The sequence below is a fragment of the Papio anubis genome, chromosome 8 (assembly GCF_008728515.1).
Source record: "Papio anubis isolate 15944 chromosome 8, Panubis1.0, whole genome shotgun sequence".
In the NCBI taxonomy this organism is placed as follows: domain Eukaryota; kingdom Metazoa; phylum Chordata; class Mammalia; order Primates; family Cercopithecidae; genus Papio; species Papio anubis.
Genome location: NC_044983.1, coordinates 117053000 through 117077784, shown reverse-complemented (window position 1 = coordinate 117077784; position 24785 = coordinate 117053000). Strand labels below are relative to the sequence as shown.

The 24785-nt window shown below is 39.9% G+C and overlaps 1 protein-coding gene across 3 annotated transcripts; it reads right to left on the bottom strand.

The window, feature by feature from the left end:
* Positions 1-205: 205 nt before the first annotated feature.
* LOC101009548 (hyaluronan synthase 2) lies at positions 206-24316 on the bottom strand. Of its 3 annotated transcripts, none has more exons than XM_031669720.1 (4): positions 20043-20460; positions 13111-13232; positions 11777-12403; positions 206-627 (listed from the first exon to the last, which is right to left on the bottom strand). In XM_031669720.1, the coding sequence occupies exons 3-4, from the start codon at positions 12401-12403 to the stop codon at positions 448-450; spliced, it is 807 nt and encodes a 268-aa protein (XP_031525580.1). In that variant the 5' UTR covers positions 13111-13232; positions 20043-20460; the 3' UTR covers positions 206-447. The 3 variants fall into 3 exon arrangements, with proteins under 3 accessions (XP_031525580.1, XP_031525579.1, XP_031525581.1); XM_031669719.1 differs by having other exon boundaries at positions 13111-13228; XM_031669721.1 differs by lacking the exons at positions 13111-13232; positions 20043-20460 and adding an exon at positions 23885-24316.
* Between the last annotated feature and the right edge of the window lie 469 nt (positions 24317-24785).

Below are 24785 nucleotides of genomic sequence, written 5' to 3'. Positions count from 1 at the left end.
GGTGAAACCCTGTCTCTGCTAAAAAATACAAAAAACTAGCCGGGCGAGGTGGCGGGCGCCTGTGGTCCCAGCTACTCGGGAGGCTGAGTCAGGAGAATGGCGTAAGTCCGGGAGGCGGAGCTTGCAGTGAGCCGAGATCGCACCACTGCACTCCAGCCTGGGCGACAGAGCGAGACTCCGTCTCAAAAAAAAAAAAAAAAAAAAGAAATATTAAGTTATGGCCCAAAGATAGATGGTGGAAATCATTACACATTTATTTTAACTTGCATATAACTTATCAGCTACTACAGAAATGGGTTATACCCCAGGACTAAGCAAGAAAGTTCTAAATTATATTTCAATTTACATAGGAAAAGAGGCAGTGAAGCAGATCCAAGGTACATTTCAATGTGTCTCAAGCACCAAGAACAACACCTGGCACAGAGTTAGTGTTTAATAAATGTATGTTCAATGAGTCAATGAGTAAAAGTGCTCTTGAAAGTGTTTCATGCAAAAAAAAAAAAAAAAAAAAATGAAGCCATGTACCTGGACATCTCCCCCAACACCTCCAACCATAGGATCTTCTTCTAAAACTTTTACCATCTCCACAGATGAGGCTGGGTCAAGCATAGTATCTGAATCACAAACCTGCAAAGAAGAAAATGAAAAATGAGTTAAAGAACTATAAATACATGCCCTGTAGTCAAAATTTCGCATACATACTGTGTCCTCATCTTACTGTCACAAGGCCTCAGTAACAGAGATATGATGGTGATAACAGAGGCCTTGTTATATCATGGCCAACACAAAGAGCCTATTTTTCAGCAAACTCAATATTTAAGTTAATGGTATTGCTGGGTAGAACAGCTGAAGCGATGTGCTAAGTATGACTTGTAGTGTGATCAACTTGTCCCAGTTTGCCATACATGCTCCCCATTTTGTCAATGAAAGTCTCACATCCCAGGTAACCTCCAGTCCTGGCAAACTGTAATGGGTGGTCCCCCTAGAGGTCTGTTTAAGGAAAAAAAAATGTTTTTTAGTTACCTTCAATAAGGCTTTTAGGCTTTTTTGTCTCTCAGGTCTGAATGATAAGAAAATTCTATGACGTTATTGAAAGGGAGACACATTTAATGATTTTACCTTTCATTTTAATATGGTAAATAAATGACAGGACAGCAATTCTCCTACATAGGATTGTGTAATTCTAAAGCAATAGTATAGCTCTAAAGATTATATAGTTCTAAAGTTTATATGACCTGGGCTTAGCAAATGACACTGCATCAGGAAGGGGATTTGCAGGACCTTCAACACCCTTTTATTCTGAAGTATTAAGTGTTCATCTAGCCCTCTGAATTTAAAAGTGGATATAAATCACTTTAAGCTATTCTGGAAATGCCCATTGTTGTTTTTAAACACAATCTTTCTATGAGCCAGACAAAAGCAAGTCTGAAACCAGACCAACCACAACTTCAAGACAATTGTTGGAATTAGTTTATAACTGTGTATTCCTAACAGACATTTCTATTGGAGGCTCAAGGGCACAGGGCTATAAACTGTGCTTTTCTTTCCAGACCGATTTCCAAATCAATTGAAAAATTAAACAGAAGAATAGCAAAGCAAATGGAAAAACAAACTATTACCTGTACACTTACAAAGCTGATATGGAGAATAGGGCTTTATATGTGGAAAAGTGGGCTTCATAATTCTGTTTCCCAGAATTACTCAGTCCTGGAGACTTTACTCAGTCCCAGAGAAGCTCTCAGTGGGACTAGCCTCCTGCAGATACAGTGTATGGCCCTTCAAAAGGTACAGCTGATACCTGTTCCTGGGGGATTGTCCACTCCCAAAAGCCAGGGAGAAAGAGCTGGGTTTCCCCTTATTCCTTCCACACTCACTAATAAGATTAAGTCATTCTTTTTCTCTTAGGAAAGGAGTGAGACAGCTGGAAAAGGCTGGTGGGTTATACCTGCCAATGGAGCTTCCTCCATATGATCAGAGAAAATCAGAAATAGAAAAAAAGTAGGAAAAAAAAGTCCCCATCTCTCTATCCCTGCAACATTTACTAATTGGACATACTATTTTCTGCTGAATGCTGCGAAGTCTTAACAAATATAAATTGATCAGAATTGTCATGTGATTAATCAGCCTGACATCCCCATTCAATGAATGGCATGATTGGCAATGACTGAGTATTTATTATCTGCAATTCCCATTATTCTGCCATCAAGTCTGACTATACTGGTCAGACTGAATCAAGATTTAGCCAATTTTTTAAATATCAAAATAAATTATTTAACAGTTCTGCAAACCACTCTATAAACATAGTATTTCAGCCTGAGCAACAAAGAGAGACCCTGTCTCACAGAAAATAGTGTTTGATATACCAGTTTTGAATTAAAAAAAAAAGAAATTAACCAATTAGTAGAAGCATAAAGTCTCAGAATTAAAGGAGACTCTAGATAATGTAGCATGAGTCCCTCACATTAGTAACTAAGGAATCCCAACATTTTTAAAAGCATTTAGGCTGGGTGCAGTGGCTAACACCTGTGTTATGAAGAGCCGTGGGAAGCCAAGGCAGGGGGATTGTTTGAGCCCAGGAGTTTGAGACCAGCCTGGGCAACACAGCAAGATCCCATCTCAAAAAAATAATAAAATAAAATAAAAAATAAAAGTATCTACCTCAATTTTACTAATAGCTTTTTTATTTTTCTGAAAAGGTTTCATGTTAATGAAGAATGCTGGTGAAAATAGCAATTTAAATGTGTTATTGGAAATTATAATGTGTGGAGTATATGGGGCATCAGAAAGTGAACCTATCACCCTTCTAGGTTTAATTATAGCAATTGTGGCGTTAACTTCTGAATTTTTAAAACTTTATTCTCCTTATTTAGAAGCACTCATTTTCTAAATGAAACCCTAATGATTATTTTTGTCATTCCATTTAGGTTCAGCATAGTCTCACTTATTTTAAGAAAAAAAAAAATCAGGCAGAAGCTAGGCATTCGTTTTTCATTATAAAAAAACAGGATTTTACTGACACTTGAGTTTGTATCCAAGCATCCCAAGTCTCCGGAACCTAGAATAATTCCCCCGAAAGTAATGTTTTGCCTCTCCCATGCCCTGTCTATCCCTGGTTTGTATGTGGCTACGAGCTGGGCAGCAGGTCTGTGATGAGGCTAGAAAAAGGTGAAGGAAGAAAGTCTAACTCATCTTTAACCTCCAGCATCCTGATTTTATGACCACACCCACCTCTGTTGACTCAAGCTGGAAAAGGTAAAACCAGGCTAAAATAAGACTAAAAACAACAGGAAGGGGGCAATCCAGAGTTAATGTTCAAATAACTCCGTCTGCTTGTGAGCACAAGCAAGCCAGGAGAACTGCCTCTTTGAAATGACTATACTGGAACCAAATTTATGAGGTTCTGCATATTTAAATTGGTTCCTGCCCCTCCCAATTTCCAATAGCAAAGTGCCAGAAGTTCTCTGAGAGAGATTGTTCACATGGTGAATGTAGCTATATCAGAAAGAAAAGCTCAGAAATCTCTTGGGAAAGGGTTTATTATCGAGGGATTTAACAGCTTTAAAATTTTTCAACTTCTGGATGCTGTTTGGTGATAGAATGCCAGCTAGAAAGTCATGGTCTTTGACAGTTTGTGAAAGCATGTGTATTCACGGACACAAGGGAATTTCCTCAGTAGGGTGTAAAGAGCATAACTTTTGCCCTTCTTAATTCCATACAGCAAGAACAGGCTTTCTAGCCATCTCCTCACTCATCAATAACAAGTATGTAGTTTCATGAATGTCAGCTAGTTAGCCCTGGATTAGAATCTGTGGGAGACATGCACCAGTTCAAAGAGAACTGAACCTCACATAGGGAAAAACTACAGGACAGGATTTGCACACAGGAAAGAGAACAAACTGAAACATCTTTTTGGCCACACTAAGTGCATCAGTGTAATTTGCTGAAACCACATGATCACTAGTTATAAGATTTCTCGCTAGAAGATACGGAAATGAAGCAAGTCACCAACTTTTGAGTAAATGAAACATGTCAAGACAAGAACACATTATTTAGAAGAACCAGCCACCTCAGTCTTAACCACAGAATCATCCACTAAATTGCATAAGACCATCACTCTTCGTGCCTCACTACTCCAGCCAAGAGTTAATTCCCTCCATTTCCTCCCTATCTAAAACAGGGATTGGCAAACCAAGGCCTATTGGTCAAGTCTAGACTGCCACTGGTCTTCATATGGGTCATGGGCCAAGAATGGTTTTACATTATTCAATAGTTGAAAAAAATCAAAAAGAATATTTTGTGACACATGGGAATTATATAAAATTAAAATTTTAGTGTCATAAATAAGCTTTTATTGGAATTCAGCCTTTCCTGCTCATTTACTTACTATTTATGGCTGCTTTTCATCCTGCAACAGCAAAATTGGCTAGTTACAACAGAGACCATATAGCCTGCAAAGCCTAATATTTACTATTTAGCCTTTTATAAGCAAAGTTTGCCAACCCTAGGTTCAAAATAACTGGTTACAGGGGGAAGGTTCTGCTTTCTTAAAAATAACAGTGAAGTTGAGATTAAATATGTTTGAAGCCCAATTTTAATTTAGTAGATTTTGCAAAAGCTGTCTCCATCTCCCTGTGTTAGGAAAAGCCTGAAATATAGGATATTAATAAATTAGATTTTCTTCAGCCAAGATTTTGCCTATTACAAGAGCAAGTACCCATGAAATCAAGAAGTCTTAATTAAAGCCTGAGGCCCTGTAACTTACTACTTCTATGACCTTGAACGAGCCATTTGCCATCATCATGGGACATTTGTGAGACACTGCAAATAAAAGTACCTTGTGAATTACAAAGGACTGTATTCCATTAGTATAAGGTAATAGTCTTCAATATTTTATACTTTCTAAGTAAACCCACACCTAAAGGATTATGTCAATTATTATCACAAATAGATGGCTCAGTAGCAACGATCACTAATAGGAACATAGGAATTGATTACATATAGAGAATCTCTTACCACATAAACAAACTCAAATTTATCTGGAAGCCATCTATAGCATTCCTGTCTGTTCTAATTTATCTCACTAATCTTAGAGTTAATTTATCTCACAACAATCTAAATAAAAATCTCCTGCAGAAATACTATTATCTATTCCACCAGATGCCTTTCAAATTTTAAGATCCAAGTCTAAAATGCCAAATCTCCATGTTTTACTTTTAATGTCTTCTTTTTTCAGACTGATGGATCTCCTCACTTCCTCCCATACCACTTCAAAGGGCATTGACAGCTAACACAGCAAGAGAGAAATCTTAATTACTCTGGCTGCCTTCAATGAGGAAACAGGTTGAAAATAAATCAAAACTTTTTCTTTGGCTACTGGCTTCACCTTTTTCCTGCTTGTAAGGCTTAACCCTTCATCTTAACCTTCACCCTTCATCTTACCCTTGACCCAGTGAGACTATCTCTAGAATGTGTAGAATTTGTTCTTGGTTCCTCCCACAACTTAACCCAAAAGTAAATAGAAATTCTGCATCCCCCCCCCCCACCGCAGCCCAATTTCTCTAGTAAAAAGGGGTAATGGCAGGAACAAAAAATTCCACAAATACTTACTTAGTAAATACAAGATGTTACCATTCCCCCTGAACTCCTACCAGTACAACCTCAGAGCAAACACACTACTGAAACAAACAAACAAAAAAAGTACTATATAAGGCCTTGGAATCAAATTCATCTGGATCCCAATCTACCATTAACCAGTTATGTAAACTTGGACTGGTTTCTTCACTACAGACTCCTTACCTCCTGAGCTTCCATTCTGTAGGTGAAAAATATGGTTAATCATACCTACCTCATAAGTTTGTTGTAATGGTTAGTTAATAAGATAATGATTGTAAGGCTCTTAATAATGGCTAGCTCATATAAATGCTCAATAAATGGAACTCATATATACTAAAAAGTAGGCCACAATACATGCAAGATTTGGGAGAAACAAAACAGTGAGGACAGAAGTTGACTTTACAATGATGGAATATTATACACAATTTAACATTTCTCATACAACAACAACAACAAAAAAATCCAAAGCTCTAGTGCATGTTCATTTATCAAGATTGTATAACTTTATTTTTTAATATTGATTTTCTATTTATATGAATTCTAGATGAATAGAATTTACATATAAACATAGCTAAGTTAAGCAGCCTCAAATTAAGCAGCAAATGCAAAATCATAAAATCTAAACATTTTAGAGCTATAAATCTTTTTGAAATTAATGAATAAAACCATTCCAGAGAAAAAAAAAAAGTCCTCAATGAAAACATCATCTTTCCTTTGTGAAGGGAACAGGGGATGGGGAGGAGGTTCTTCTCTTGTAGTAATTTGGTTTATGGTACAGGATCTCAAATCTAGCCAACAGAAAGCCTTTACGTCATAGACACCTATGCAGTTTGGTACTTCATCGTAATTCTTCTTAAAAGGAATTAGGAATATACAAGCATTCCTTAGTAGAATGAATTATCCAAATTATTATAAAATAATTCCTGCCTTCCGACAACCAATCTCTTCCAATTATTAAAGTGAAAAAAAAGGAGTCATTTGGTTATTCTCTTTTCCTTTCTAGGAAAGTTGAAAATGAGCGAAAGTTATAAAAGGTGCAAAACAAAGGTGAGGAGCCAGCTGGCAAAGTGAGAAACCAAATGCTGTCACCTCTAAGGCTTAAACCATGAAGGACCCTTATTCCAAATGTTTGAAATTCTCATTCTAAAGAAGAGAATCAGGAAAGCTCATAATGGTGCCCTCAAATCAAGATTTATATTAGAGAAGCAATCTGGGGGAAAAAGGCAGATTAAAAGTGAGAGTGAGAAACACGATAGTAACCGACAAATGAAAATTCTCATATCGCTTTTTCTTTTGATCTTGCTCCAGCAGAGCTTCAGGATGTTGCCAGATATAATTAAGATGTCAGAAGAATTACACCAATACTGACTTAACAATCTTGAGCTGAAGGAGATCTTAGAGATCATCTGGTCTACTACCTCAATTGATGATTCATTAAGGCCAGGACCATAGCAGGTAAACAACAAAGTTGGGTACAGAATTCAGATTTCCTCATTCCTATTTCAGTGAGCTCTTAGTCTTATCCTCCAAAATGAAAGACACAAATAAACTTACTATTCTCAATACTGGCCCGCAGAATATTTCAGTTGCTCAGGCTTTCTATACAGAACAAAACAGGAACCAGCCAAATGTTATACACAGTTGATTATCATTATTTATGGTAGTTATATTACATAAAGTTGCCAGGAACATTGAACTGGAAAATACTGAAAATGTGCTTCTAGCAGAAACACAGGGCTAGGTTCCTCTGAACCTCTGGCCACAACATTTTTGACAACACATAATCTTGTTTTACCTATGCTTCTGTTTATATGTACCTTATTTAATATACATATGGTTGGTTCATTAATATTGAACTCATGTCCAACAGCATGGTATCTCATGCCTAAAGGAAATTCATCTGCACGAGGTGTATCAGTCTTCTTGTGCTTAGGAGCGCTAGATAGCATTTCAGCATTACAGTTCGAGGCCATGTTAAACAGCTACACCGCCAAGGAAAAGCACAAAAAAGGGAAAAATGTGGCACTAAAGACACCATGAAGAGGATAATTGTTTACAGTATAAAAGCTGAAAGAAGAAGCCAAAGCATCACCTTGTTTGACCTCAGCTGGAACATGCACACTGGACGAGTCAAATTTTTTGCCATTGTGTGCTTGTTAGCAAATGATCACCTAATGACTGCAATTATTGATTTTAGGGTTACAAGTACATTTTACCAAGTAGACAAATTTACAAATACAGAATCCAGTAATAATCACAGTCAACTCTACTGTTATCAATAATAAAGCCTTACTTTTTTCCGACTCAGAGAATTCTGGATATGTAGAATGCTATGAGATTAAATCAATAATAACATTTCCTCCTATAATCTTCCAGCTTAGATGATGTTCTTATTTGTTATATATTTTCTACCTAGGAAGTCCCTCATGCACACATCAGGGGATTTTTTTGTTTTCCTTTGTCTCATAGACTAGTGGCCACTTGAATTGTAATATGCATGTTCAGTAAGAGATAGGAATAAAGCAATTTTATAATCAAGACATCAATATATTTTAAGTTTTCTGATAAAATTACATTTAAAAAGATATAAAAAATTAACATAATCCCAAAGTGTTCTGAAAACAAGGGGAAAATAGAAAAATATACATTGGAAAGTGTCAATTGGTTGGGTATTTGTTTAAGATAACTTTAATTTTGCTTATTGTACTTTTTTAATACTTTTGAAACATGCTGCCATAAACCTGTGTTACTTTTGTAAATAAAAAAGCCAATATAAACACTACTTCAAAGAGGTACACCAAACTTTTGTCCAACACTAAGCCATACTCAGAACAGGTCAGAATCTACCCATTTTTTAAAACAAAGTTTCTCTAGAAAATACACTGACTATGAATTTTAAAAATCTTGCTCATTCTCCTTTAAAAAAAAAATTCATTCCCTTCAACTCTTTTTTTTTTTTTTTTTTTTCTTTTTCCTTTTTTTGAGACAGGGTCTTGCTGTGTTACCCAGGCTGGCATGATAATGGCTCAGTATAGCCTTGACCTCCTGGACTCTAGTAATCCTTCCACCTCAGCCTCCCAAGTAGCTAGGACCAGAGATGTGTACCACCAAGTCCAGCTAATTTTTTTTTTTTTTTTTTTTTTTTTGGTAGAGATGAGGTCTCCCTATGTTGCCTAGGCTGGTCTCGAACTTCTGGGCTCAAGCAATCCTCCCGCCTTGGCCTCTTAAAGCACTGCCCTTATAGGCATGAGCCACCACACTGGCCCTCTTTAACTTCTTTTCTCAATTTATTTTTTCCCTTCCTGTTTTCTATCTTCATCTCTGAAAGCACCCATGAGCATCATCAGATAAATTTGCTACCACACTGGGTTTCTCCTTGACTACTGACTCCCTCACTGATCTATGTCAGCATTAATTATTTGAACAGCTACAAGGCTGAGAGAGCAGTCAGTAGAGAAGACTAGAGATGAAAGCTGAGACAGATAGAGTTAGAGCTGGTAACTGAGAAAGCTTTATTCCCGAGGAGACAAGAGGAAGCAGGTCCAGTGGTCTCAAGGGCATAGATCAAAAGTATAACCTTGAAACAAGAAGTGAGGTTGGATACTCTTGAAACAGTTTAAGAAGAGAGTAAAGATGATCTTGACAGCATTCAGAATCAGTACTTTTGACTTTCTCCTTAATAGGAGGCAAGGTCATCTGTTAGTAGTTAAGCAGAGAGGAGTTTGGATAGGGTTTTGGGAAAGTGGTGAAGGTATGAAATAATAGGCTATGAGAGCAATAAGCAAGACATCTATTCAAGACCAAGTGAAAAGAGTGCTGAAGAGTGCCAAGGATTCGGCTGCAACTGGAAACCAATCCTTTTGGCCATCTCTCTGCACAGTTAAGCAGAATTCTCCAGCAAGTTTGTGAGCATGGTCAATTTCTTGCCCAGCCCCCATTTTCTCTTGCGTATTACCACCTGAACTTCACTTCCTTCTTTCCCTAACCAGCCTGCACTCCAAGTTCCATCACTTGTAATGCTTAGCAGCCAACATCCTCAAACCCTTTTTCCCTTATTTGTCTTTCTGTGGTTTCTGCTTTGTAACGCTCAAACCCTGAGTCAGTCAGAATAGAAGATGGCAGTGTTTAGTGTTGTGGATTGAACCTTAGGAAATTGCCATTTTTACAGGTCAAATATGGTTAAATACCGGGGGATTTACTGAGGGATGGCAAGATGGAATTACCAGTTTCAGAATGCTAAGACATTTGTACTCCTGTGTGAGTGCTTGGAACTGGCTGAGAGTCCCAGAAGGCATCAGGGCCCAGTTAAGAGCCGCTGGTCGGGTCAGTATATCTGGAGACTTCCCCTATCTCAGCCTGGAGGAAGAAAAGTTCTCAAGCCTAATTAGGGCTCTAGCAGGAGCCCTACTCTAATATTTCATATTTTGTATTATTTTTTTCCTGGACAGGCACAGCATAAAGTTGTCAAGGATACAAACAAATTCAAAACAAAAATGATGGGAGAAGAGGGTTTGGGAGGAGCAGGTTTAAAGAAAAGTAAGAAAAAACCCATACAACGAGGCCTTGATTAGAAATGACAAATGTGGCAATTGTTTTAACTAAAAGACAAAATATCAAAACAGATGTTTTCTCATTTAAAGCCCAGAACTTCATTTTTCATATCCTCTATAAGTTCTCATCATCCTTTCCCTTTGAAAATAGCCTATTATCCTCTCATCCAAGCCCAAAGTTATACTATGTAAATACCAAATGTCCAAAGATAACTGAAACTACCTTAACTTGAAAGTTTTACCTTTGAGAAATTAGGAGAAACTTGACAGAGAAATGCTCCCAACTGTCTAGAAGGGAGATTAACATGCAGATTAACATAATGAAGAAATGCCTCTAAACTCTTCAGACATCAACTGAAATTAGTCATATGGTGGCAAATGACAGGTACTATAATTTGAGTAAGGACTAAATGGTAATAAATAACAATAGTCATATAAAAAGCTTTCATTCTATCAATGATAATATCATAAATAACTTTTGCCAAACTCTTGGAATACATTAATTTATTCTATACAGAAAACTGAGACTCAGAGAGGTGGTCTGGCCCGTGGTCAACCAGCTAGTAATCTCTATGATTAGAACTTTGGTCAATTGACTCTAAAGCCAATGTCCATTCCTATCTCACTACGTGACAACCACTAGGCATGACTCTGTGGCTGTAAAGGACCCTAAAGAATAGGATGGGTTTTCTAAAAACCAGAATTTCACTAGAAATTCTTGAGGAGAGGAAGACCATCCCAGTGCCTTTCTTAAACCAGAGACATTTTTCCCCTCGCAATACCATCATGGCCAAAATCTAATTATTATAAAGTATCTGCAGAAAATTAAAACTAGAAACTCACAGGGACCCTACTAATGTTCTAAAGAAGGAAGCTTCAATGAGAACCAGGAGAGGAGAACCCCTATAGTGAGCTGTCAGGAAATTAATGGGAGACACAGCCTGCCTAATTTTCATGCAGGCAAACACCATCACAAATGCTTTCAAAGGTCAAGTTGCAGTGAGTGAGGTAATGCTGTTTGGAGAGTGAAATAAACATTACTTTGCTTTTGCTCTAAGATTTTTTTTTCCCATTTTTTGTTTTCCTTTTCCTTCTCTCAATTTTAATTTTTTTTTTTTTGCTCTTTTAAATCAAAATTGTTCTCACCACCCTTATTTTGCCCAGTCTCTGCAAAAAACATTTTATAGCCTCCCTTCAGCCTGCAGATTTTCTCAAGACCCTTCTGCTCAGGCAGACACTATATTCTTACAAAGCTGGAGAGTTTTAGAGTGTGGAAAATGACGTTGGATTTGACTTGGCAGAATCAAGGGGGCAAAGAAGGTAAGAGGGGGGAGAGAAGGGAAGGAAGGAAGGGTCTCCTGTCAAAATAATCCTGATTTTTAACCAATAACACGGCACAAATTAAGCATTTTCATAGATAGTCTCAACAGTTTTACAAGATTTTTTTTTCTCTTTTTCAAAATGTGCTTTCAACAGTCATGCTATTTTCAAATGAACTGAAAGAAGTACTGTGTTCAGAAGGGACAAGGATGGGCTATAGCATATGACTGGACAGATACAAAAGCTGCTTTATTTAAATGTATGTTTGCCCTGGCAGGAATTTGGAGACCTACCTGTACATAATCCACACTTCGTCCCAGTGCTCTGAAGGCTGTGTACATGACTTCTCTTTTTCCACCCCATTTTTGCATGATGCAGATACTTTTGTTGGACAAGACCAATTGCGTTACGTGTTGCGAGCTTTCTTTATGTGACTCATCCGTCTCACCAGGACCCTTTTCGTGGAAGTTGTTCTTCCAGATATAAGTGGCTGATTTGTCTCTGCCCATGACTTCACTGAAGATGTCCATCATGTAAAGGTCATCTTCTGAGTTCCCATCTATGACCATGACAACTTTAATCCCAGGGTAGGTTAGCCTTTTCACAGATTGCAAACATTTTCTTAAGTAGTCTGGATCTTCTTGATAGGCAGCGATGCAAAGGGCAACTGTTTTGTTCAACTTTATGGGGGTTTCTAGGGATTTTTTCATTTTCCGGTGCTCCAAAAAGGCAAACAGGCTTTGGATGATGAGGTGTGATGCCAAAAAGGCACCATACAGTCCAAAAGAGAAATAGTAATTATCCGTTTGGATAAACTGGTAGCCAACAATATAAGCAGCTGTGATTCCAAGGAGGAGAGAGACTCCAAAGAGTGTGGTTCCAATTATCCTCAGGATACATAGAAACCTCTCACAATGCATCTGTAATATAATCAAATGATACTTTGGTTAACCATGATTGTCCCACACTTGTTATATACCTAGTATCACAGGGAAAGCATTGGACTAGAAGCATTCAGGAGTTTTAACACTCAATTTTTCACCCAACTCATTGTGTGACTTTCTGCACTTGAGTTTGCTCATCTGCAAAATAGCGATAAGGATGCCCTTCTAGCATACCTCAGGGAGTTGTTTCAAGGGTCAAATGAGATGATGGTACAGGATACTACTGAAAACCAATGTATTAAACGAATACTGCATACATTGCTTTAATGTGTTAGATCACTTGCCTAAGGCTGTACTCTATATATGTGGTCATAGCCAGGCGTGGACCCTGAAGTTTCTAACACTCAAAGCAGTCATTCTTCTATATAGTCCCCTCACCCCTTGATACTGGCCAGTGAAAAACATCCACTGGAGATTTTGCTAAATTTCTCATGTGTAATTTAATCTCACCTCCAAAGCGTATTCCTCAACTTAAATCCTTTCCATGCAGCCAGCTGAGATTGGAGATCAGGATACTGGATTCTAGTACTAGCTTATTAACTAACTGTGTGACCTTGGGTGAGTCCCCATACCTCTCTGGGTCTCAGTTGTTGTTTTGTAAAAATAACTGTTAAATGAGGGATTTTAGAATTGATTATTTCTGAAGTTCCCACTGATGCTAAAAATCTTCCATCCTTAAGTACCTTGCATAGATATCTATCAAAGCCCTCATAATTCTGAATTGTACTCCTTTGTTCCAATGTCTGTCTCCTCCATCCACCATCACCGATACTAGATGATTAGATCTGGAGCATCACAAACCTTACTGGAACACAGTAAACACAATAAATGTTTATAGAAATAGTGAACACATTAAAGGACAAATAACATCATGATTTATTTCAGCAAGTGAGTTTCCATCCTGTTAAAAGCTATAGTACATTAGACCTGAAACACATTTCCATTCAATAATAGTCAGTTTTGTAGTCATCCCTAAATTTTGTCTATCTCCTGAAAAAAGTTTTAAACAACTCAGGGACCAAAGGACCATTTTTCCTAAAACATTTGTATTTCCCAAAGGATTTATATTTCCCAAAGCATTTCCAATGTTTACATTAAAGGGGTGGTTGGCAACCCTTTTTATTTTATTTTTTTCCTCCTGGAGTTTTATTTTCCTCCTCTTCCAAGGATGAACTATCAAATAAGATATAATTGGTATAAATGTAACATCCTCATCTTTAGTCATTTGCATCCATTTTTGGGCTTTTCTCATATTTGCACATATTTAGTGTTTAATCTTTTTCTTTAATTCAATTGATTTTTAAAAGCTAAGTAAATTTATTTCAAATAGAAACTTAGACTAAGCAATTACCTTTGCAAAATATTTTGCTTGATGTGCTATTTATAATTTCCCAATCCACGTGCCAACTTAACACTGACTGTTCACACAGTATCCTCTAGGCTATTAACAGCTGCATGGCCACCACGTTGCTCAGCTCCAAGAGGCACCATTCACAAAGTCACCTGCTATTCCCTGCAATTGTACATTGAGACGATCCTGAGGGGATCTGCACTGTACTTTTGGGAAACCTTAGTGTGGTTTCTTACCAATTGTGTTACCTTTCCTTCCTGAGCATAGACTTGGTGTGGCCAAGGCATTCCAGGCTTTGGAAATTTGAGATGTGCCACTTCCAGTGAGATCTTTTAAGAAAGATAATATACTCCCTCTCATCTCTCTGGCCCTTCAACAGGCTTGATACACATATCAACAATGTTTTAGGGAATTGGAAAGCCCCAAGATAGATGGAGCTTGGTCCTTAGATTGCCATATGAAAGGGAGCCACCCACCAAACAGGAATACCTGCCATGGACTCTTATGTTAGCACAAAATAATTTCTGGATGTTTGTTTGTCCATTATGCATTTGGGGCTCAGTGTATTCAACTAGTATAACTTAAATAATGCAAAGCACCCTGGAGATCAGGATTCTAGCTCGCGGACGTCACTTTATTGTTGTTAAATGGAAATAACAGAACTTGTCAAAGACCCCACAGGGCTGTGGTGAGGAGCAAAATGGAACAGTGTTTATGAAAGTGTTTTTAAAAACCAGAAATGCATTGCAGCTTAAAGGATCAGTTAACTAGGAAGCGAAAAAGCAAACATAACAAAAAGAAAATTGGTGTTCCACTTCTAGCAACTATGTGGGACACCATAGCGTGTAATGTTGGAGTCTGATAAATGTAACCTTAACCCAAGTGGAAAGTTTAAACTGTTGGGGAATGGTGAAATGCTGAGTTTTCAGTGAAAGGCAGGCAAGTACAGCATCTCTTGTTAATTAACACAGCTGAGGGGATGCTGAAAACTCCCACGTGGTACATTAACCAATGCCTAAAGGTGCTGGGAGCACCAGACTTGGAACTTGTCATTTCCAAGACGTGAGTCATTCTCACAAGAGTGAAAAATTTCAAGGGGACTAAATCACTTTGCCAGGGAGAAGCTTAAGTGTGTATTTAGCTTGTGTTTAAAATGACCATAGCCAGCAAAAGAACTGCCTGCCATTCTTTTCCATTATTCACATTTTCCTTGCTTTTATCAGCACACGTGGACACAGAGAGTGTTGACATAGCATCTGCTGGCCACAGCTGAAGTGGGAACACCCTCTTACATCATAAGACTCTACAGAATGTCCTTTTGAAGCTTGGGAAAAGTACTTTACTAGCATACTACAGCAACGTGGCTAGAAGTGAACCTTTGTATTTCTGCGAGATATCTCAGTGTTGTCTAGTATTGCACACACAGCATCTTGGTACAGGCCAAAGGGCAAAAGGCACATTTTAGAGCCAGCTTTGCTGAGGGAATACATTGATCTCAGGGAATGACACACAGGACGTGTTTCTTTCTAATTTCCCCTGGGCAACTGCACTGATATGGGCACCATATGTGTTAGACTTTCTGAGACAACCCCCAATTCAAATACTGTTTCATAAGCATACTCTCCTTGTCAGACATATGGCTTTATAGTTAAATTGGAAAATAGTTCAATCCTAAATTATAAGTACTTGCTACTAGGTAGAAAGATGATTTAGAAATCTATGCTCTCTAAATATTTAAAATTAAAAACTCAGATTTTTTTCCCCCAGTATGAGACTTTGACCTATTAATTGATACCAAATATTTACTAACTTGTATTCTCCAGAGAATTAGGCCAAGCCAAGTATTAAAGAACAGCTTGCTATACTATAATGCATATCATTATATATATCTCCAGAAAGTCAATGGAGATAATCTGTTTTCACTAAAGTGTCCCAAGGACATAAAACACTGCCCGGTTTATAGCTAGCTGGTGTTCAGTAACTATTTGTTGAATGCATGAGTGCAAATGTATTCATCATCATCTTCATTATTATCATTATTATAATGGCAGCTAACATTTATTCATCATTTATTAGGTTTCAGGCAGTGGGGCAAGTTTTTTTTTTTTTTTAAGCATAATCTTATTTACTCTTAATGACTTTGGGTGGTAAGCACATTATTAATCTCATGTTACATATAACTATTCATATAATAAAGATACCAAGACTCTGGGTATTTAATTAACTTGTCATAGTCAAAAAACTAGGAGTTGGATCCACACAGTGGCATAATGCCAGATAATTATTCTCAGTAAATTTGCTGAATATATTTGAATCCTCATGACAAAATAGGTGGCATTCTTTTGTTTTTGGCTAATAAAATGTCATCGTATAAGGAAAGATTAGAAAAAAACGTTGAATATTGTTTCCCTACTTTTTTTTTTTTTTTTTTTTTTAGATGGAATCTCAAATCACCCAGGTTCCCAGACTGGAGTGCAGTGGTGCAATCTTGGCTCACCGCAACCTCCCCTTCACGAGTTCAATCGATTCTCCTGCCTCAGCCTCCCGAGTAGCTGGGACTACAGGCATGCACCACTATGCCTGTGTAATTTTTGTATTTTCAGTAGAGATGGGTTTCACCATGTTGGCCAGGCTGGTCTCGAATTCCTGACCTCAGGTGATCTGCCTGCCTCGGCCTTCCAAAGTGCTGGGATTACAGACGGGAGCCACTGCACCCGGCCCGAAAATTGTTTCCCTACTGCGATAGAAAATGGGAAAGTGGCACTCACTCAAGTACAGACACAAGGCTAGCCAACACTGAGATTTCGGCCTCATATATTTTCTATGTGGGAACAACCTAAAGAGATATGAAAAGTGCTTGTTTCAAAGGAAGAGCCTGGTTCCATCTATGCAACGGCAATTCTGCTCCTAATGCCAACAGCCAAAATCCTGTCGTACCATAGAAAAGGCACTGGTGTTCCCACTTCTTCCACCTGTGGAGCAGATATACAGCCTTGCTGTTGGCTCATATACCCCAGTGGGACTCTACAGGTGACTGGACCTCGAAGCCATTTCCTCTCCCTTGACCTTTTTGTATTAAGCAGAGAGCGAAGTGCTGAATGAAAGGAGAATAACATCTACTCTCACTGGCCCAGTGCAACAGTGAGAATTGAGTTCAATGGAGTTACCCTAGTTTTCTTTTTCTTTTTCTTTTTTGTTGAGATGGAGTTTCGCTCTTGTTGCCCAGGCTGGAGTACAATGGCACGATCTCGGCTCACAGCAACCTCCGCCTCCCAGGTTCAAGTGATTCTCCTACCTCAGCCTCCCGAGTAGCTGGGATTACAGGCATGTGCCACTACACCTGGCTAATTTTGTATTTTTAGTAGAGACGGGGTTTCTCCATGTTGGTCAGGCTGGTCTCGAACTCCCGACCTCAGGTGATCCACCCGCCTTGGCCTCCCAAAGTGCTGGGATTACAGGCATGAGCTACTGTGCCCGGCAGGAGTTACCCTAGTTTTCATAAAATGGTCCTTCCATTTTGGATCTGGGAGAAGCTGAAATGAATTCAAATTTATTGAGTCAACATCTGGGAAAGAATACAATTAGGTCTGATGATACCTCTTCTGGGAGGCCTTAGCTTATCTGTCCTTCTAAAGCAACTCCTCCACCCTTGCCCTCTCTTCACCCCACCATGCTCTCTCCCCTTAACCTGCTTGATTTTCTAAGTAGTATATACATATATATATGGCCATAGAGTATATATGTACATACTCTGTGGCCTTGGGGGCTTGTGTAGTTCAATGATTTCGTTTGTCCTTGCATGAAAACCAGGGCTTGGCTCATAGCAGGGACTCAATAAATAGATTTTCAATAAATAAATAAGCCCATTTGGACTCAGGCAGTCAATGTAGACTGACAGATACAGGTCCTACCCCAATCTTTACTGCAGAGGCAGTGAATATGTGCTAGAGACAACCAAACCCTTAAGGGTACCCCTCAAATAGTCTTTTTTTTTTTTTTTTTAAGAAATCATCTCCATAATTTTTCACCCAGATGTCTAAAGGCAATGGTTACAGGGATTCCCAGACCAGGTCTAGAAGGCCTTTGGAAAGCAAAGATAGAAAAGGCAGATGGTCCCCAAGAGCATTTACAGGGATTGTGAGTTGCAATCTGAGCTATCTTATGAGCTCAGGGGTCAAGTTTGGGGCATCAACTTTTATTATCTTGAATTCCAGTACCCTTACAGTGTTTATTGTCCATTGATCCATATGCTGCTCTATATTTTGGCTCTAATGACTTGTGAGCATGTGTGCATGTATGTCTTGTCTCTTCAACTAAATAAATTATCTAGTATTAACCAGATTAGCAAATATTTTGAAATCAGTTATACTAGTATTCAAATCCCAGCTCTGCCATCTACTATCAATTTCAGAGAATTTGACCTCTGGAACTAGACTGAGTTGGGATAGAATCCTGGCTCTTCCTTTTAGTGGCTAGATGACCTGGAGCAAGTTATACAATACTTGTCGTCTTCAGTTTCTCCATCTATAAAATGGAGCTAATCATATTGACTCATAAAACAGATGAGATTTTAAAAAGGAATCTAAGTATATATTTTAAAAAGAAATTATCAACAATTAGATCTTAGTGATGTTAGCTTCCTGCCAGTAACTACCTAATAACCTTGACTCTCCTTCCATTTAACTCATTACTTATGGGTTAACAAGTAATAACTATGGCATGATGAAAAGGAGGACTGGGAATCAGAAGAAATGGATTCAAGTCTGCACTCTGCCTTATATTAGCAACCTGGCTCAGACAAACCGCTTGAGGGTTCTATGAATAAGTCATGTGTCCTTGGACAATTCAATTAATATCTTTGAACTTAAGTTGTAAAGTACGCTTGTGTCTCTTCATCATTATATTTGAAAATCCACTCAAGACTAGGTTCAGTGTCTTTTTAACTTATAGCCAAGTATTTAAACACACAAAGGCACAAAAGATGATGCGACATTTAAAGAATGTTTCTCTAATGAAGGCGTGAACTGGTTCTAAAACACAGGCTGTCTTTATGCATAAACTCATGTTGTATGGGAGAAGGGGCAATAGGCCTTAAATCATATGCATGATAATTAGAATAGGGAATATTAATCTAGCCTGGTGACACTAGCAGGGATAATAGAGATCTGCTTCTAAGCAGACATACTCAGGTCAGGTGGTAGCTATCTGCTGGCTAAGAGCGGATTAGGAAGGTATGGTGAATAAAAGGTTAAAAAGTAGTGGTTCCCAAATTTTGCTATATATGCAGATTACCCGCAAGTTCATAAAATTTACAGATCTGTGGCTCCCACATTTTGAGTTCATTGATATGGGCTGTGCCCAGGTCATCACAAGTTTTAAAATCTCCTCCGGCAATTCAACTATATAACAAAGTTTGGCAACTACTAGGTTAAAGTAAAATAAGACTTTCATGACCTCATTCACATTGATACCCATCCCTGATGTGTATTCCCTCTGCTACTGTCCCTAAGTAGAAATCTGAGATAGGAGGACCCAAATGAAGTCTCCCCCCAGCAGGTTTCACATTTCAACACATTCCCCCCTGGAACACAAAGGATAAACCCTCCCAACTCCCCCTCCCAACCTCCCTTCTCCCTTTCTGACCTTCTCTTCCTCTCTGGCTTTGAAGTCTGCCTTTTTTCTCTCCAGTCCCACTGCAGTTATCCTAGCAAAGACCCTTGAGCCAAGCTTCCAGGGTTATGATACAAGCCTTTGTTATAGGACTTCTCACCCCAGCGGTGTCTGGGTTCAGAACTGTAGGTTTCAGATTTCTTTTCCTTTGCACCATCTATATTAATCAACTCTTTCTAGGATGTGTATTCTTCCAACTGCTCTACTGGTTCCTGAACTTCACCATCCTAAACTTAGTTCACAGTGTAGGGGGAAATAATTACCAAATGGCATGGAATCTTAGTTTTATATGTACCTACATTGGCTCCTGGGAATTATATCTATAGGTCAAAACCCTACTTACAGAGCCAAATGTAGCACAAATGCCAAGTCTCTTTAAGAAATCTTTACTGATCTCTCTCAATCAGATGTGATTTCTCAATATGAACCCCCATAAAACTTGACTAGTGCAGCTACAGCATAAATTAGCATGAATTCAATTCAAGGGCATTATATTCCAAGAATTCTTGAATTAAATTCCATCCACACGTCTTACTAATTAATTTACTCTGAGTGAATTGCTTAACTTTTCTGAGGCAAAGTTCTTTTACTTACAAAACTTTCTTTGCAGATTAGGATCAGATAGATGTATGTAAACCATCCAGTTGAGGGCCTGAAACATACTAGACATGTGATAAACAATAGCTGTTGTTTCTTATGGGCCAAATCATATTTTGTCTTACAGTATATTTTAAAATTTCATTAAATAAACTTTTAACAAATTATCTGCAGTATAGATGTATTCAGTTAAGAGGCATTCATCAATAAATTTATTTAATTTAAATAAGAAAAATATTTAACAGTGTGACCTTGTTATATTTGAGTCTCATCAGTAACATTCTCCTAGATTGTGGGAAAGGCAGCATATATATGAACTCCACATGACTACCATTCAAAATATACTTTTTTTTTTTTTGAGATAGAGCCTCACTCTGTCGCCCAGGCTGGAGTGCAGTGGTGAGATCTCAGCTCACTACAACCTCCACCTCCCGAGTTCAAGAAATTCTCCTGCCTCAGCCTCCCTCAGCTGGGATTACAAGTGGCCACCACCACACCTGGCTGATTTTTGTATTTTTAGTAGAGACAGGGTTTCACCATGTTGGCCAGGCTGGTCTCGAACTCCTGACCTCAGGTGATCTGTCCTCCTCAGCCTCCCAAAGTGCTGGGATTACAGGAGTGAGCAAAATATACTTAAATAATTTAAGGCTGTATGCAGTAGGATAATACTTACTCTACATAGATCGCTGCTAGAGGGGAAAGGATAAAACAACAAGTTGGGGTGATGGAAATTAGTTTTCTCTACAGGTAGCTGTCCCTCCACTCCATTGATATACGAGCTGCCACCAACTCTGTCACTGACAGGAACACAGCCTGGGTTTGCATGGATAAAGAGGAGAACCCAGAAGGAGACATGGGGGTTATGCTCTGTCCTCCCGTAACTTTAACTCAAGGATCACACTTCATACAAGAGCCAGGAAGCTAATAATGCAACAAACTACTTGTTCTTAGACTTTGAAAGTAACTGTGTAATATAACTTTGAAAAAGGGTATGTCTACCTTGATCCATTGACAAAGGACTTCCCCCAGAGTGCTAACAACAGGAAATAAATGAACCAGTGAAAAGTGTTTAAAATTTCAAGAAAAAAAATATTAAAAAAAAAAATTCTTACCTGGTAAGGAAACCATGTATGGGAAAGTATTTATGAAATTCAATACTATGGGGCTATATTCTACAGACCTAACAAAAACGAGTGGTTCCAACTAACTTACTTTCTAGTAACAGTTTCTTATTCACTTGTTGCACAATTCCCCATTTCCAGGAAGGTAGCTGACTAAATATCTTTGCTCTGTGGAGAGTGACATTAGAATTTAATGCTAGTCACTGATTTGTTAAGTCCTTGAATTTTTATAAACTGCATAACTTTCTTTGATAAAGGGATTCGACTCTGGGTACAGTACAAGTAACTCAGGTAATACGCATTTGTCAGCACGTCTACAGTATATTTTTCTATTTACCAGACTCAGATGATATCTAAGAAAAAAGAAATAGGGGGGATGATACTTTAGCTATAATATTTTATTCTAGAAATGTCCACTAAGAAATCAGAATTATCTTCCCAGAATTGGACACATACAAGACATAATCTATCAATGCAACAGGTACCTTAAAGGGTTAAATTGTCATTGGAAATGTAAAAGAATCCTGAAACTATTGGCAAAACTTTTGGTGGAGTATGATGGTACTCAAAATACAGTACCTCAGCTGTACTGTAATCTTATTAAATCTAGAAAAATGTGGTGAAAACTAATGAATGAGTCAACTTGCACACATTGGAAGGAAATAAAAATTTAGAATTTAAAAGTTCTTTTCAATTCAGTAGTCACAGAACTATAAAACTTAAAATTGTATCTACGAAGAGGTTGACGGACTTGGATCTATAGAAATACATATTTTAATTTTAAATCTAATATCGTGAATGTAAATATGTGTTGACCGTTAAAAACTTTATTCTTAAAATAACCTTTTTAAAAAATAATAACCTGACTTAATACCGCCAAAAGTACTTATCATATGCCTTAACCGCAGTGAGAAATCCGAGTTAAAGTCTTGGAATGTACAATGAGCGGTGAAGTTGTCTCCCTCTTAACAAGCGGCCTCACTCCTCCAGCAAAGGCCATCTACCAACTTCTTTCGCTTTATTCTAACACTGAGCTGATGGTCTATATATACTCAGGCCTCCAGTTGGGGGAAGCCCTTGGTGGCCAATCGGGGCTTCCCTATCTATTGCGTCACACCTCCCCCCTGCGTGTGACGTCAAAGGTAATCCCAGCCCAGACACGTGGGTTGGAGCAGCCTCGCGTTTCTGGGCAATTGCTCCCGAGACCCAACAGGCAGCAACGGTCCCAAGGGTGAGGAAGTGGGCAGGGAGGGGCTGATGGGGCTTCTACACGTTCCCTCCCGGAGCGCGGCTGCAGCAGCTCGTTTGTCCCAGAGGCGCGCGGTGTCCCTGAATCTACTCAGCGCAGGCGTTTCGGGGACGGAGGGAGAGGAACTGGGGGAAACTGGCACCTAAGACTGTGTAATAGGACCCGGGTCTTGCAAGCCCTCCTCCCCAGGCACCGCCCCTGTGCTCCCAGCGCCTCTTTGCAGCCTTAATTATCCTTTTAGCGCCGTTCCCCCGCGGCTGAGTTTCCGTGGTCAGAGGAAGAAGGCTTTCTCGCCTCCCGCTTCTCACCCTCATCCCTCATACAGACCCTCCTTTCAGACCCGCCCTCCTGTTCACAGGGACCCATTTCGGAGCCCTGGCTCACGCTGGGCGGGAACTGGAGTGACGAATTCCGCCCAAGGTGTTGATTATCCATCCCAACCCAGCCTCTGGCTTCCCTCCCACCTCCACCCCAGCTCCCGCAGGCCCCTCGCCCCCTTCCTGGGCTGGGCGCTCGAGACGGCGCCCCCAGATCTCCCACCGGGCAGTGTCCCCAGCTGCAACGGAGGAGAGAAGCGCCGGCGTGCGCTGTGCCACGTCGGAATTGGCTCTGGGGACGTTGCAGCTGCCGAAGCGCAGCGCGCGGTCCCCACGCACGCCCTGCCCCCGGGCGGCCGGAGGGTGGCCCGGCGCGGAGAGGAAGGATGCGCGCCCTCCTCCCGCTCCCATCTGCGGGTGCCACTGCCTGCGTCAGGGACCCCTGGCCCGAGTAAAGCTTCCGGAGCCGAGCTGAGCCCAGACTGACGAGCCTGACACTTTAATGGGGTGCGGGAAGTGCAAAGGAGGGGAGGCCCGGGAAAGGGGGGAGTGGCTGAGAGGGGGCCGGTAGCTGCGAGGAGGTAGAGAAGGACCCTCCTTCTCCAGGGTCCCCGCTTGTCGGAGCTGGAAGCCCAGATTGCTTAACCCTTTGCATTCCCAGCAAGAAGCGAGTTTCTCACTTAAAAGTAAAACGCGCTGGGCTATTTCAGTTTTTCTCCCCACAGTGTGTGTGGTGGGGGAAAAAAGGAAGGGAAGGGGTGGGGGCGGCTGTGCAGAATGCATTTTCCTTACACATTGGGAATTCTTGTTTCCTAACTCAGGAGCCCCTCTGCTGCTCCGGAAGATGCAAAATGGAAAAGTACATCTGGGGACGTGCAGCCTTCCCCAGGCAGAGAGGTTACCTGTGTCCCCAGAAAGGCAGCGGATTTCTAGCGAGAGCCTCAGAAATGGGAAAAGAGGGCTATGTTGCTAAGCCTGACAGTGACCTGAAATATTCCCTGATCTTCAGTCTGTTGGAAATTTTTAAACTTCCAACTTTTCTATCGAAACTGGCTTCAATTTTTAAAAAACAATTATATGCATAATTTCTTCCTTCTCCCTGGCCTGTTTGAGGACCTTCATCCTTCACCAAAACGCGCCAGTGTAACGTACCTTGTTCAGCTCTTGGTCATAAAGGCGTCCTCAGCCTGTCTGTGTGGTCCCGGAGGGTCGGTGGCGGGCAGTTTCCAAAATTGAGGTAATAAGAGATCAGATGAATTTGAGACGACCGGCCAAAAAAAATAAGAAATTTAAAAACAACATTTAAAAAGGACAGGGGAGTCTTAAATGTTTGATTCTCCCCCACTTTAAAAAATAATTTCACTAATAGTCTCTTTATTTTTCCGTTGCACTTCAGTCTAATTCTTTAAAAAAAAATTATGCTTTAAAAATAAATTAACTTTTCTTTCTTTTTTTTTTTTTTTTTTTTTTGCTTCAGTCTTTCTGCCCCCGATAACAGAAAATCTCTTTTTCGCCTTACAGAAAAAAAAAAAAAAAAAGACTGTGGAAGACTCAGCAGAACCCAGGAAGCGCAGAATCGGGAGAAAAGTCTTTGGCTGGGGCTGTTTCAAGTCTCTGGTTCAATGGGCTGCTCGAAGCCAGGACTGGGTAATTCTTTCCAGACGTCTTGACTTCTCCTTCCTCGCCGTTGTTGCCTTTCTGCCTCCTCCAACTTAAGGGGGTCTTAACAAGTGAGCTGGTGGGTGTTTTAATAGGGCGGCGGAGGGAGTGGGGGGGTGAGGGAAGTGGAGAGGGAGGTGTGGACTGGGGAACCCTGAGGGGAGGGAACTGGGAGCGCGGGCGGGCGGGCGGGCGGGCGGGAGGCGGGGAGGGGGAGAGGGAGAGAGAGAAATTGGCCATTCAAAGCCTTCTCTGAGCTAGAGGCCGGTTCTAAACTCCAATGAATTCAATTAACTTGATTGCTAACGTGTGCAGAGAAATGCAAGACACATAGGGGGCCACCACCTGATTCCCTACTCTCCTCTGGCGGCGGCGGTGGGAGCCCTCGCCTCTT